This window comes from Mus caroli, chromosome 6 (genome assembly GCF_900094665.2).
Source record: "Mus caroli chromosome 6, CAROLI_EIJ_v1.1, whole genome shotgun sequence".
Classification (NCBI taxonomy): Eukaryota; Metazoa; Chordata; class Mammalia; order Rodentia; family Muridae; genus Mus; species Mus caroli.
The window spans coordinates 46,385,165-46,399,425 of NC_034575.1; the positions used below are offsets into that span (position 1 = coordinate 46,385,165).

Here is a 14,261-nt window from a genome sequence, read left to right on the forward strand (position 1 = left end):
CTCCCATCTCCAGGAGGCCTGGCCCCTTTGGAGAAGGGCAATTCCCAACCCAGAGTCTAGTCTCTCCTTTAAAATCAGGACAACAACCCTATCAAAACAGAACATAACAAGACTCCACCTCAAAATGTCTCTTCCTTAACAGTAGTTTCAGAGGAAAAAAAATGTTTCCTCTGTCTTTGACAATATTCCTCTTTGTCTTTCTCATTTTCCCAAACAGATTTTCAATACTGTCCAGGAACAAAATGGTGACAGAAAAATTGAGCTGATGTATGAAGACTTAGGAACATCCTATGTAACTTTTAATTTTATATATTTAAAAAGATTTATGTTGTACATATAAACATGAATAAAACTCTAATGTGGAAATGAGGTACAACTCTTCATAGCTCAAGATATAAAGGCTAGTGGAGATAGAGCAAACACATCCCTGTAGCCAAGGCTTCACAGCCTCAGTGCTATTGGCATTTGAGCCACATAATTAGTTTTTATGGAGCTTGTTTTGCCTATTATAGATGTTTAGGTTTAGCGACATCATTTTGGACACATGGATACACACACGCACGCACACACACAGAGCAACAGGTGATATATTTCTAACTCACAAAGATGAGTTATTTGTCTCTACCAACAAAAATCTACATGTTTTTGCATGCTCATAAATATTTAGGTTCTTATATATTATCATAAGCATTTGGGTTAATGTATATTTTTTCATAATGAAGAAATTTGTTTGCAATGCCATCAGCAACACATGGCAAACAAGTTGTATTCTAAAACTTCATATTATTATTATAAAACAATATAAAGAAGATTAAAAATACATCCCCAGTCACCAAAAATAAACAAATAGGTAGAACTCTTGCACAAAACTCTGGGTTCAACAAAAATGCATTGTGTGTTTATGTATGTGTATAAATATATATGCATAGGTAGATAGGTACATAAATAAGTACTATGTATATACGGTGCTCATAATTTATAAATTTTTTCTTTTTATAATTTCAGATAATCCTCTCAGCAGAGTATGAGATGGAAACCATCTAAAAATTTGACTGTAGTCATCTACTTGGGAGAACATATCTATTAGGAGACAGTATCAACACATTTACTAAGTTCAGTGACTTTGTTTGAAAAACAAGAAAGCCAATGGGCTTCTTGGATAACAACACTGAGATGCTAAATACACCATGGTTCTGTGAAAGTTAACTAACGCCCTTCACTGCATTCCAAAGAATGAGTGAAAAAACTGAAGTGTGTCACTTAACCGAGTGTCACTTATGACAGTGTTAGTGCTGGAGACGGCCAGGGCCCTGTGGCCTTTGAATTAACTGGGTGTTATGAGTGATGGAAGCAAAATAGAGCTAAACTGGACTGGGGGAGGTTGCAACTATTAATTGATCAAATTTGCATTTGTGCTCACTTGTTGGAAACTACTTCAAGCTTAAGTACTGGAACAGTGGTCTTTTTGTATAAACATAATAGTTTCATTGAACAATTTATAGCAGCACTTTACTTTACAGTCCAGTTTAGATGCAAGAGAGTTGGACTGAATGAATTTAAAGTGTAATTGGGTGACCAAAGAATAAAGACACCCTCTGCTGGCTCCAAATAGTCCAATCTGTCATTAAAGTTAAAAAAAAATGAATACACATACAGAGAGAGAGAGAGAGAGAGAGAGAGAGAGAGAGAGAGAGAGAGAGAGAGAAACAGGTTAATGGAATAGAAATTTGTCTTCCTGCTTTGCACTGCCCTCTCTCCTCTAGTCCACTTGACAGGAGACATTTCAAGTTCAATTCCCTAGAAAGTGGTACAGTTAATAGACTAATGGGTGTTACCATTCTTGTTAGCCAGCTGATTCTATTCAATCTGTGCCTAGAGAAACCCTGTTGATATTAATATGCCATTTCCTGCTACTAAAGGGAAAAGGTCAGGCAACTCACTAAGCTGAGGAGGGGGAAGCAAGGTTGGTTTCTAAGACTATTTCCCAAGTATTGTTTTGTCTTCAAGATTCACAGTGAGACAGAAGTGCTTTTCTGTAGTTCTAATAATAAACTGACCATACATTCTGAAATTGTGAGCTCATTATTATGTCATTAATCAATTCAACATACTTTAGCCAATATATTAGTTGTGGAAACAAATGTATGTTATAGTAACATCACAATGTATGTAAATGCAACTAGCTTATGCTAATAAGTAGTAATAAAACAGACAAAATGATGGCAAAACATTGGGGTACTTGAAGAAAAGCCAAAAACTTTCAGCCTGCCCACAATACATTCCCCTAAAAATCCCTAAACACAAAGAGATCTAGAAATTTATTCTGTTCTTTTCTGAAGTTAGTTAAAAATTCATGAATAAGAAATTAAAGAGAAATCCCTGCAATAAAGTTGGAATATTCTAACCAAAAAAAAATTCCTCTAAAACTATTTACAGTCCCACAGAATTATAAACATTTTTCAAGAAACATTTTACAACATAATTTTAAGCAATGTTTTCTTCTCACTGTTGCGACTTAAGTACTGAAGGTTTATTTCATATTAAAAATATACTTCCTAGAGCAAGAACTCGCCTTATTCAGAAGAGGGCTTTGCATTAAGAGCAGCTTGTCAATGCTTAGACTTCTTCAAATGCATCTGTGTGCTTCATCTCTCAACTCAGGGGATTCGTTTTCAACAGTATATAATTGACAGGAAATTGTGTTAAAATAGAACTATTATTTAACTCTGAGAGCATAACCAATTGGACTTTGGAGACCAACATTCCCTGTACAGACCTGGACACACCAACAGTCTGCAGATATGCCCGGAAACCTCAAAAGACTTTTAAATTTCAAAGAAGCAGTGAACGCAACAAGTTTGAGCCTTAACCCTGAAAGAGAGATGCTTTTCAAAATTAAAGTTACCTTCCCGGTTTCAATATTTAAATGAACAAAACTATAACTCTGAGATAACTTTATGGCCTCCTATGAAAAAATCCCCTCTGTAGCTGCAGGCTTCAGTTTGACAAACCTGCTGAACTGTGCAGATGTTGAAATGGCTCTCAGTTACACAGGGGAGCAGGGAGCAGGAGACATTCCACAGCTGCTTACAGCAGCTCCTTTCCCAGGGGCACAGTTGCAGGCTCTATCAAGCTCAATCACTTTGTACAGCATCGGGGGATCCCAGGCAGAGGCCAAGAAGCCTCACAGCAGCTGAAATTTCTACTAGCACTACCGCAAGAAATAACACTACTTAAAGAATAACCAGTTATTTCCAACATTACATGGCTTTTGGCCAAAAACCTCTATGTATGTGGGGGAGGTGGAGCAATGAGGAAGAACATCTGCAGTCAGAGGATGTTCTTAAGTTTCAAGCTACTCACAGGAGATCTCCCTCGAACCTTTCCTAGAGAAACAACTGAATACTTGATCTTTGTTCTCAGTGAAGTTCTTTCTTTGGGTGGTGGGGAGAGAAGATCCAAGTTGAAGAATCACAGAACTTAACAGTTAACTCAGCAACTGTAACACAGTACATTGACTGTAAAGTCTTAAAGGACTGAAATGTGTGTGGCAGTAAAACCATGTTTAAGGCTTCATGCTTCAGTTTTACATCCTCAGTCCTGTCACAAGTCCTTTTAAAGCCTAAAGTAACTGTATTAATGATGTGGTGACTAAAACCAAGCAGCCAAAGAGATTTTCTACCTGAGGTTAAATGATGCTGTGGCTGATGCCATGTCCCCAGGATGAACCAGGAAGTGGGGCTATAAACAAACAACTACAAAACAACAGAAACCCTCATGTTACTGTTCTCATCAAATGAGACTTTTGTGCTAAGTATCCTCTGGGGGGGTGGTAAGATTTAATGCATAGATGAGCAAGGACTTTTTAATAATAGCCATCATTACTATTACTTGCCCAGAACATCACATAAACATTTGTACGAATTTACCAAGCATAACAATGAAAAATAATGATGTTAGGGTCTGGAGAGATGGCTCAGCAGTTAAGAACACTGGCTATTCTTCCAGAGGACCAGGGTTCAGTTCTCAGCACCCACAGAGCAGCTCACAACTGTCTGTCACTCCAGTTCCAGAGGATCCAATACCCTCACACAACATATATGCAGGCAAAATATCAATGCACATGAAATAAAAATAAGTACATTAAAAGATAATAATGTTATGTTTTATTGTGAACTTGGACAAGGAAAGAATTGTGCTGAATTACCTCAGTTGATTCTCCCAGCAATATTATCCCCATTTTATAGATGAAGAGATCACAATATCATTGAATTAATAGTTAGAATTTAAGTCTATGCCATGGTTCTTATGTTTTACCGACTGTGATAAAAATGACTTTTGAACATTAATTTGGAGTATGTTAAATACTTTGAAATCAATTTTAAAGATGTATATTATAGCACTGCATTGCCTAATCAGAGAAATCTACATTGTTTTTAATCTCCTTTCTTCTCCACTGAGTTCTCTCTCTCTCATTGGATATTTTCTTTATCACTCTTAATAGGCAGGGAAAGGGCAATCTCAGCCTAGAGTGTTAGGCACACTGTTCTCCGTGTTGTTACACTCCAAGAATTCTAAATTTCAGATTATCAGTTTTCTGGTTTAGACACCATACAGTCACAGAGCCAGTAAGTAATTCTGCTGTAAACCAACTACTGAAGTATAACAACACTTTATCAGGCCTGAACTTTTAAAGTAAGGAAACCTTCTGATTTCCCATTTATGATAAAATACCAATTATAAAACATTCCTCAAGCCTCAGTGACCCTTGTTTACAGTTCAATGCCATTCCTCTAAGACAGTGCAATGTAATCCAGCAGAGAGGACTAGGGAGCAGAAGGCTGGTGACATATGGGATGTGCACAGAACTTCTGGTAAATGGAAGTTCCAAGACATTTAAAAAAAAAATGATGAGTGCGTTTGTGGAAAAAACTGTAAGGCAAGTCAATTTTTTAATTAAAAAATTATGTAGCATAAACAATGCTAATGAGGCAAAAGTCCCCAGAGATGAGGATTGTCTCTGCTTCACTTTTAGGTCCCTTTCACTTTCGTACGTGTGCACCCACACTTGAAATGTCTCAAGCAGAAGTCCTTTCATAAAAGAGTTTTCTTTGTCTTTGTAATCGCTCACCATTTCCTACTCGAGGTGTCAGCCTGATAACAAATCACACACACACACACACACACACACACACACACACACACACACACACACACACACAGGTGGCTCGGAAGGAGAGCATCGCCATGACTCAGATACCTGGGAGCTCCTCGTAAATCTCATCATCTATTGGCTGGCTCCTCTGCGGGCTGCTGGGGGCCACAGGATGGTCAACGTCATCATACAATTCTCCTCTTTCCTCATCATCCTCGGGAATGACATCGGATCCCAGGTCTTCAGAGTTGAAAAATAATGCAGAAGAGATTGAATTCTGTGTTTCTTAAATGAACACAACTCTGAGAACCGTCATCTACATGCAACCATTGTAGCACTGTACTCTTAACTTAAAAGCATTTTAAGTGGTCTTATAAGTGTGTGACTCTGAAAATTACCAACTGTATTCAAGTGAATGGACCATATCAGCCAATATTCTCTTTATCGCTCTCACAGAGTTAAGGAAGGCTTTATATGTGAAAACCCAAGTCAACCCGTTATTAAATTAATACGTGAGGAATGTGAAAATATTCAACTGATGTTCTTACCTTGTAATATAAATTTCAGCTGCTGGACCCATTCCTCAGCATCTTTGGGAGAGGCTGCTGTAAACTAATGAAAAAATTCAAACAATAAGAACTGGAATGGTAACCGCAATCTGGAAGGTGTGCTGCATTCTTAACATTTCTGAAAAACATTAGGATTCTTTTCATGTATAAGGGTACTGTTCTTGCAAGGATGCTTCTTATAATGTACAGTTAATTTTGACAAATTTATGTAATTGAAGCAGAGGATGATGGATTTGAAACTCTGATCAGCAGCTGGCAGCTGCACAGGGAAAAATGCTGCTTCTCTTCATCAATGTCAAAGGCAGAACTGATGAACAAAATTTGCCCTTGACAATTAGAAGACACCCATGAATTTCTTTAGACTGCAGGGTACAGTTTTCTTAAAAATGTTCTTGTCAGATTCCAACACACTACCTGACAACTTAATTAACTGGCTTTCAACTGCAATCTCAGATATTTAAAACTTATTAAACATACATTCCACATTGATGCTGGCTGATGGCTCGTGCGCTGTAGAGCTGATAAGGCATCTTTATCTTCATTTCCCCCACACCCCAAGCAATACAATATGCATTAATACTCTAATATTTTTCCTTTGATAATTTTATTCTTTCTGCTATGTAATTCTTTTAGGAAATCACACAGTTCTATTAAAGTAGATATAAAATGTTACATGTGATGTTAACTGATAAATTATAGATTCATTTGATCTTTTCCAAGGATATATCACTTGAACCGATCAGAAAACATTTAATGTATTTCCTCTCTATATGAATGTTCAATGTACAAAACAGGGTTTATATTATTAACATGTTGGGGGAAGCTGTTTTAATAAAACGTTAATGTCTTCATAAATGAAATCAGGACATCTTATCAAGTTAATTTCAAGGCAACATTAAAATTCCAACCTGATAGATACGTTTGTCGGGAGCACAGATTTCAAAACAGCAATCTTTCTTTCCATCCTTCCTAAGGGTGTTGTTCATTCTGACATCATAGCCATCTATTGCAAATTCACCTTTCTGTTGCTTGTCTATAGAAGAGAAAAACAAAGTTAGAGTTTCACTCACTCAAGGTTTTTATTTGTTGACTCAGGAGAAATTTTAGTCAGCTACTTCAACAACTCTAAACATAGAACTATTAGGGAACTGGAGGAAGAGGTCTGTGGTGCTATTCAGAAGGAAGTGTGGAGATACATGGGGAAAATCTAAGCACTAGAACTTAAATGTGCTAGCAATTTCAGCTTCACCTGAAGCCAATGGGAAAAGTGTCTACTTGAAATCTGCTGGACGTCCCTACCCACTGCTCTCAGTCCTCCCTCAGCACTGCCACGGCCTAAGCAGGCCTTTAAAACAAACTGTATTTTTTTTTTTTTCATCTTAAAAGAAGAAAAGGAAGCAAATGTGAAGCAAAGCCATGAGGATGGAGAAGAGTGAGCAGGCAAATAAAGAAACATTACTAAAAAGAACTTTGTGTAGCCAGTCAGGGGACAGGGAGCTAGAGAAAGCAGACTGGAATCCCATCAGGTACATTCAAAAGGAAAGGTGTTTTTAGTTTAGACAAATATTACTTTAGAGATAGATAAAATGGAACAGAAACAAAAGATTTAATACTCAGAAAGTAGGACGATCAGCTGTCTTCATTTAGATGGGTTGGGCAATTTTGATAGAAAATTTCCCACATAGCACATAATGCTGAAATCAGAAGTGGGACAAACTGTCTCTTTTACTGATCTCAGAGTAAGGACAGAAATGCTTCCATAATGCAGAGTTAGCCAACAATAAAATATAGATCTTCTTTTCTTAAATACAATAATTTAGCACCTGGAATAACATCACGTTATAAAGGCCATGGAGATGCTATTTTACCCAAAATATCAAATGAGAAAAAAAAAAAGAGTTAGACAAATATAACCTAAGCCTGAATAATCTATTTGTTCTTAATTTAAATCTGGGTGAGTAAAAAATTCCAGTTAATATTTTGTGCTTAATTTGGTTGAAAAAATCTATACTTAACTATAAGGTTTATAAAACTATACCTTGAAAATTACAGACCAAGTGTGTGCCTGTACATCAGCAAGAAACCCAAAGCAAGAAGATCCTGAGCTCTAGACCATCTTACTCTACGGTGGGAGCTCCTGCCTCAAAACAGAAAGGACAAAGAAAGGATACCACAACACTTTCCAATATGTGGTCCTTCGGATACCAGGAGATTCCACGACCATCTAGGTTTAAGATTCTTTTTGCTGAATTGAACACAGTTAGTGCAGTTGGGGATGTAGTTCAATGGCAAAGCATCACCTTACAAAACACCCTCAGTACTAACAAGCCCCACAGCTAGCAATTTCATGAGACTAGATTATGTAGACATGCCTTTCTTGAGGCATAGTGTACTTACACACTGTCTGAATTTCTAAGGGAAAATGCAACCCATGCAGCATGCGCAAACATGACTCATCTATGAACTCTTTGATCCAGAGAGAAATTCCTTTATGTCTGGTGCTCTCCAGACATAATTTGTAAAATACCTAACTGGAAAAATACTGAAGGAAGAGTGAAAAACAGTAAGTGGTGAATAGATTTGTTTCTTTCTCCATTCTCAAAGAAAACTAAACCATTTATTCAACAAATTTATTTTAAACACTTTAAATATGCCTGGTAGTGTTATAAGTATGTTAAGACAAAAGTTATTAATAGTACACATTATCAGATCTTTCTCACTGACATAAAAATATATGAATTACAAATGTAGGTGTTCTACAAACACCAGTCAACAATCCACTTGCACTGTAAGAGGAATTTAACTTCCACTACAAAAAAAAAAAAAAAAAAAAAAAAAAAAAAAAAAAAAAAAAAAGAAAGAAAGAAAATAATAGAAGGCAAAACACTAAAGTGGTCCAAAGAAATTTTGAAGGATTTTCTTTCAACTCACTCCAGAGAAACAAGATTTTAAAGGATAGATCTGGATGGTTCAATCTCTACTCACTACCAGTTACAAACTTGACTCTACCTCTAGCTTAACTCTAATTTGACTCTAAAACTCTCATCCTTGTAACATGAGAGATGCTGGCATGCATAAGGAGGGAGTCCTACTAGGGATATAAAGTCAGTAGCACAGAGAAGAGCTGGGGCAGAGCAAGTGTGCGTCCCATACTGGCATACTCAAGAATAAGGTACCAAAATCATGTGACCTCAACTCACACCAGCAAAGCCACTTTATACAGCCCTCCCCCAAACATGTCAGGCCACATATTTATCTTCTGTTTACAAAGAGGAGAACCAGAGAAGCCATGATTGGAATTCACAGTAAACATTCCAGATTATACAGACACACTGCTGTAGGACGAACAGAAGAGGAAACTCAAACAGGTAAACGTAGGTGCCAGAGCAAGATCATGGAGCCTGGGAAGTTGCTCAGTCTGCAGAGTTCCTGTCTTGCAAGTATCAGAACCTTAGCTGAATCCCAACGACCTAAGAGAAAGTCAGGCATGGTTGTACATAATGGTGGTCTCCGCACTGGGAGGTGAAAACAGGAAGATACTTGGGTCTCAATGGTCAAACAACTTAGTCTAGTCAAGGAGATACTGGCCAGTGAGAGAATCTGTCTAAAAATAGGTGGAGGAGGAAACTGAAGAGATGACTTAGTGAGTAGCATCACTAATTGCTCTGTAAATACGAGAATGTATGTTTGAATTCCCAACATCAGTACTACAAGCCAGGTGTGCCTTCAACCCCATCATTGATGGGTTAAGACAGGTGGATCCTTAGAGCTCACTGACAAGCTGGCCAGCCTAGACAAAACGGTGAGTTTCTGGTTCAGTTAGGCACCCATCTAAAAGCAGCGAGAACAGTGATAGAAGAAAACACTCCAAGGCCTGCTCTGGCCTCTGAATGTGCACCCACCCATGTACTCACCTGCACAGACCCCTCCCCTATAAAAAGAGACAAGTAAATAGCTCCTGAGGCTTTTATGTCCACAGACACAGTGAACAGAACCACTCACAAGACTGCACACTCACGGTCCCAAATCAACAAATAGCACCTCTATTAGTGCCCCTCTCTAAATGAGACAACTGGGTACCATTTTTGATTTCTCCTTTTCTCTCCATCAACTTCCTCCATGTTCTCCTGTATATCTACTGCCATCCACCAGCATCCAATTGGCTCATCTATCTTTTTCTGCAACTATACTATTTTCTTTTGCACTGTCTCTCAAAAACATGCTTAAAATAGCAATTACTAAGATGACCATGGTGGCACATGTATTCACATGAACATGTTTACACACACACATACACACACACATACACACACACATACACACACACACAGAGAGAGAAAAGAAAACCACCATTTTCTCTACTGTCATTTTAAATATAGCAAAACCATGAAACTGAATAATTCTAAATCATTGTAAGCTGAGGGCATTTATCAAATGAGTCTTTGTAGCACCTAAGCATCTTTTCTGATTTTGTCCTGAGATTACTGAGGATGGGTACCATAGCTTCCCACCATAGAAGCTGGAGAGAGGCAAGCAAATGCTGCAGTCTGAAATCTCAAACAGAAGGAAGAAACAGAAAAATCAGGAGAGAGTTCAGAATCCATTCTCTTGGCAAAAACAGTGGTAGTGCACAGGGGTGACATCACATTTCAGGCAGTATACAGTGGTGATAACACATGTCAGGCAGTGCACAGTGGTGGTATCACATGTCAGGCAGTGCACAGTGGTGGCATCACATGTCAGGCAGTGCCCAGTGGTGGTATCACATGTCAGGCAGTGCCCAGTGGTGACATCACATGTCAGGCAGTGTACAGTGGTGGCATCACATGTCAGGCAGTGTACAGTGGTGGCATCACATGTCAGGCAGTGCCCAGTGGTGGCATCACATGTCAGACCTGGCCTTCTGCTGGTTTCCTTTTTGGTGGGAAGCTGCTTCTATTGCTTGTAAGAATGTAAACTTAGTACAAATGCCTAGCACATATAAACATGTATTTGTCAATATTTGATGCTATCTGTCAGTTATACTTAGGGTCTTTTTCCTCTGTGAACAAGTTATATTGTTTCTGTGAGTTCTAATGCCTGGTAGGAGGGAGAAGAAAAGATATCCCTCAATATTAAACCCCTTCACTAAATTCTTCAAAAATCCTTAGCAAGTTATTCTAGGACTTCAGTTAAAGATAAACGAACACTCTCCTTTTGTTTATTTAGCTCACAGAAACAAAGGTTATGGTGCTTTAAATACACTTTTTGGTGTTCTGAGCTATACATAAAGATATATAGAGTACTATCTGCTGTGGAAAATATTATCAGCTACATATATTTGTTACATAAAGGCCCAGGCCTATGAATGTATGAACACATTTATGGAGCCAAAGGAAAGTATTTTCATTAAAATTAGAAGTTTGGCTAACATAGGCTGGCAAACAGAAATTTCTACCTATCTCCCCCTCCCCCCTTTTTTGGCTAATAACAGTAAGTTATAAGCATAACAATGAGGTAGTTTCTAATGCAGCATGGCTACAGTTTGAATGTGGAATCTCCCATCTGAAGGCTTGTGTGTGGCTGGCTGAGACCCCAGCCTGCAGGGCTACTGAGAGGTGGTAGGACCTTTAGGAAGTGACCCAGCAGAAGCTAACATTAGGTCACTGCGTGTGCTCCTTTTAGGGAAGCAGTAGGATGCTGCTAAGTTCCTCCTTCATTTCCCCATCACGAGGAAATGAGCACTCCTGCTCCACCAGAAGTTCTTACCACAAAAGCTCCTCCTCCTATCACAAGCCTAAAAGCAAGGAATAAGTGACCATGATTGAAGAAGCTCCTAGCCTGTGTCAAAACACACAGGTGTTTTTCCCAGGCACTTCATTTTAGTAATACACATAACTTTTTCTAAAATACTTAACAAAGTATTTTTTTAAATTTATCTTTAACTGATAGAAAGAAACAGACGAATATTTATGGGGTAGTATGTGATATTTCAAGATAGACACACACATTCTTAAGGACAGGTGTAAACTCTATTTAAAAACAATATAAAGTAGCTGTGAATAGAAATAAGTTATAGGCTTTTTTTCTGAAATTGCTTCTACTTTCATCCCTCTATCTAGTATTTTCATCTAAAATTAACATTCTAATAATCACGCTATGGGGTCCTGGAAATGTAGTCAGTTGGTAGAATACTTGTGTAGCATGCATGAAGGCCTAGGCTTTATTCAACCCCAACATGCATGAAGTGGAGCCAGTAAGATCAAAATCTCAAGGTAATCCTCAGCTATATAGTGAGTTCAAAGCCAGCTTCAGACACATGAGAGCCTGCCTCAACACACACACACACACACACACACACACACACACTATGGATCATTGGACTGTCAGAACAAACAAATAGCCATTGTTAAGAAAATCATCACATAAAGATTTCCTTAATAGCCTATATGTATGTTAGCTTTTTCGAAGTTTCCTACAATAATAAAAGGTGTGACTGTGACTCACTTCAACGTGAAAGCAGCAAATCTAAGATTAGCAGCAGCTGCAGTGGGCTTACAAAGAAACACCATGAGTCTTCATTTATTATTATCCCCAAATTCTGAATCCATCTTACCCCATCTCATTTCCTTCACCCCTTTCCCTAAGAGCTGACAACGTGATCATTCTAACATCCAAGCAGAGCTGTCATGGCACTAGCCCAGCTTACCCCCAGTGCTTAGGAACATTAGGTGTTCCTGTGACAGGAAAGTCCAAACTCCTAACTCTGGTGTGAAAACCTTTACTGTCTTGTGCCATGTCCTCTGGCTCAGCAGTTCTCACTCAACAAACCATGCCAGTGACTCAATCAATTCACAAATCATACTGTTATGTGAACACTTGTGACCATTATCTTAAGCTAATGTAGTACAATGTTTTGCAATAATGGCATCTGATACATATATGCTCAAAGAACATCCAAAAGTATGGGTGTTCTCTACATAGTTATTACATATACTATAGTTATATATAGTTTTCAATGTATAGTTACTATAGCTATATATCTAACGTATACCACATGACAACAATATAAATACATGTGTACATATATAGAGAGAGAGAAAGGGGGAAGGAGGAAGGGATGGGGAGGGAGTTAGGAAGTGCAATGTGGTATTATTTTAAATGTAATTTTAATCTAAATATACATTTAGTATCTAGGGATTCACACTGGTCCCATTTTATTATATGCCAATAATATTCATAGCTATCAGATGTTTAGCAAAGCTTAGTCTATACTTGACAATTTGTGCACAATAAAGAAGTCCTACTAAACAACTGGTATATACTTAGCTTCTCTAGCCTGCTACAGGGCTCTCATCCATAAAAACAGGAGGGAAAGGACACAGGTTTATTATATAAACTTAAAGGTCAATATTTGCACATCAAAGACTCAAAAGTCTACTAACAGCAATACTTCCTGGTTTAAAAAAAGTAGAATTATTAGTGCTAGGCTAGGATAAAAATATCCTTCACACATCAAATAAAACAAGATTGTAATATAAATCTTATAAATACAAGGATTCACTCACACATGTCACATGTCATGATACAATATTGATGTCTTCACACAGAAATAATTTTTGAATAAAAGGGATATGTTCTCTTATTTTTTTTCCCCTATCAATGGTAAAGTTGTGAGAGATATGAAAGTGGAAAGGTTAATTTAATGAAATTCTTCTTTTTATGTTATTTTTGTTGTTGTTATTTTAAATTTCTGGTGAGTTTTGTTCTATATTTTTAAAATTTTAGATCTACTTATCTATCTATCTATCTATCTATCTATCTATCTATCTATCTATCTATCTATCTATCTATCTATCTATCTATCTTGCTGTCTTCAGACACATCAGAAGAGGGCATTGGAACCCATTACAGATGGTGGCTGGGAATTCAGAACTCCTGGAAGAACAGTCAGTGCTCTTAATGGGTGAGCTATCTCTCCAGCCCTACATTTTAATTTTCTGTAAAGGAAAATTACAACAACGTGCTAAACAAAGAGTCTTTAGGAGCTGGAGCAATGGCTCAGTGGTTGCTTTGCCAGAGGATCCGAGTTTGTTTCCAGCATCCACACAGTGGCTTGAAACTAGCTTTAACTCCAGCTCCAGGGCTCTGAACCCTCATGGCTTGCATGGGCAACAGGTACTTATGGAGTGCAAGATGTACCTGTGGACAAAACACCCAAACACCCAAAGTAAAACATTTCTTTTTAGTTAAAGAAACTTTGGTGTGTATTTAGGATGACTTGGTATGGCCAACCTCCTGTAGCGCTCACTCACTACAGAGGACTGGCACATCAGCTAACTGGGAAGAAGGAAGGCGGTGAAGCCCTGGAAACACATAGGTACAATGACCTGCCCATCACGTTCTTCCGCAAAAGGGGAGCAGCACAAAGTTCATTTCACATGCTGATTCAGGATCGTGTGAAAAGTAATAGAAAAGGGAAAAAACCCAAAACCCAGGGTCTGGAACAAACTCCTAACTAAGCCGTCATTTACAGACACCCTGGAATGCTGGGTAAT

The 14,261-nt window shown here is 38.0% G+C and overlaps 1 protein-coding gene across 1 annotated transcript in view; it reads right to left on the reverse strand.

Annotated features, from left to right (window-relative positions):
- Positions 1-14,261, reverse strand: part of Skap2 (src kinase associated phosphoprotein 2) — a 153,804-nt gene that overhangs the window by 45,202 nt on the left and 94,341 nt on the right. The window contains exons 7-9 of the mRNA XM_021165675.2: positions 6,633-6,757; positions 5,704-5,767; positions 5,261-5,395 (exon numbers count right to left, since the gene is read on the reverse strand). Of these exons, the coding sequence (XP_021021334.1) occupies positions 5,261-5,395; positions 5,704-5,767; positions 6,633-6,757 (324 nt within the window). The remainder of the gene's footprint in view (positions 1-5,260; positions 5,396-5,703; positions 5,768-6,632; positions 6,758-14,261) is intronic.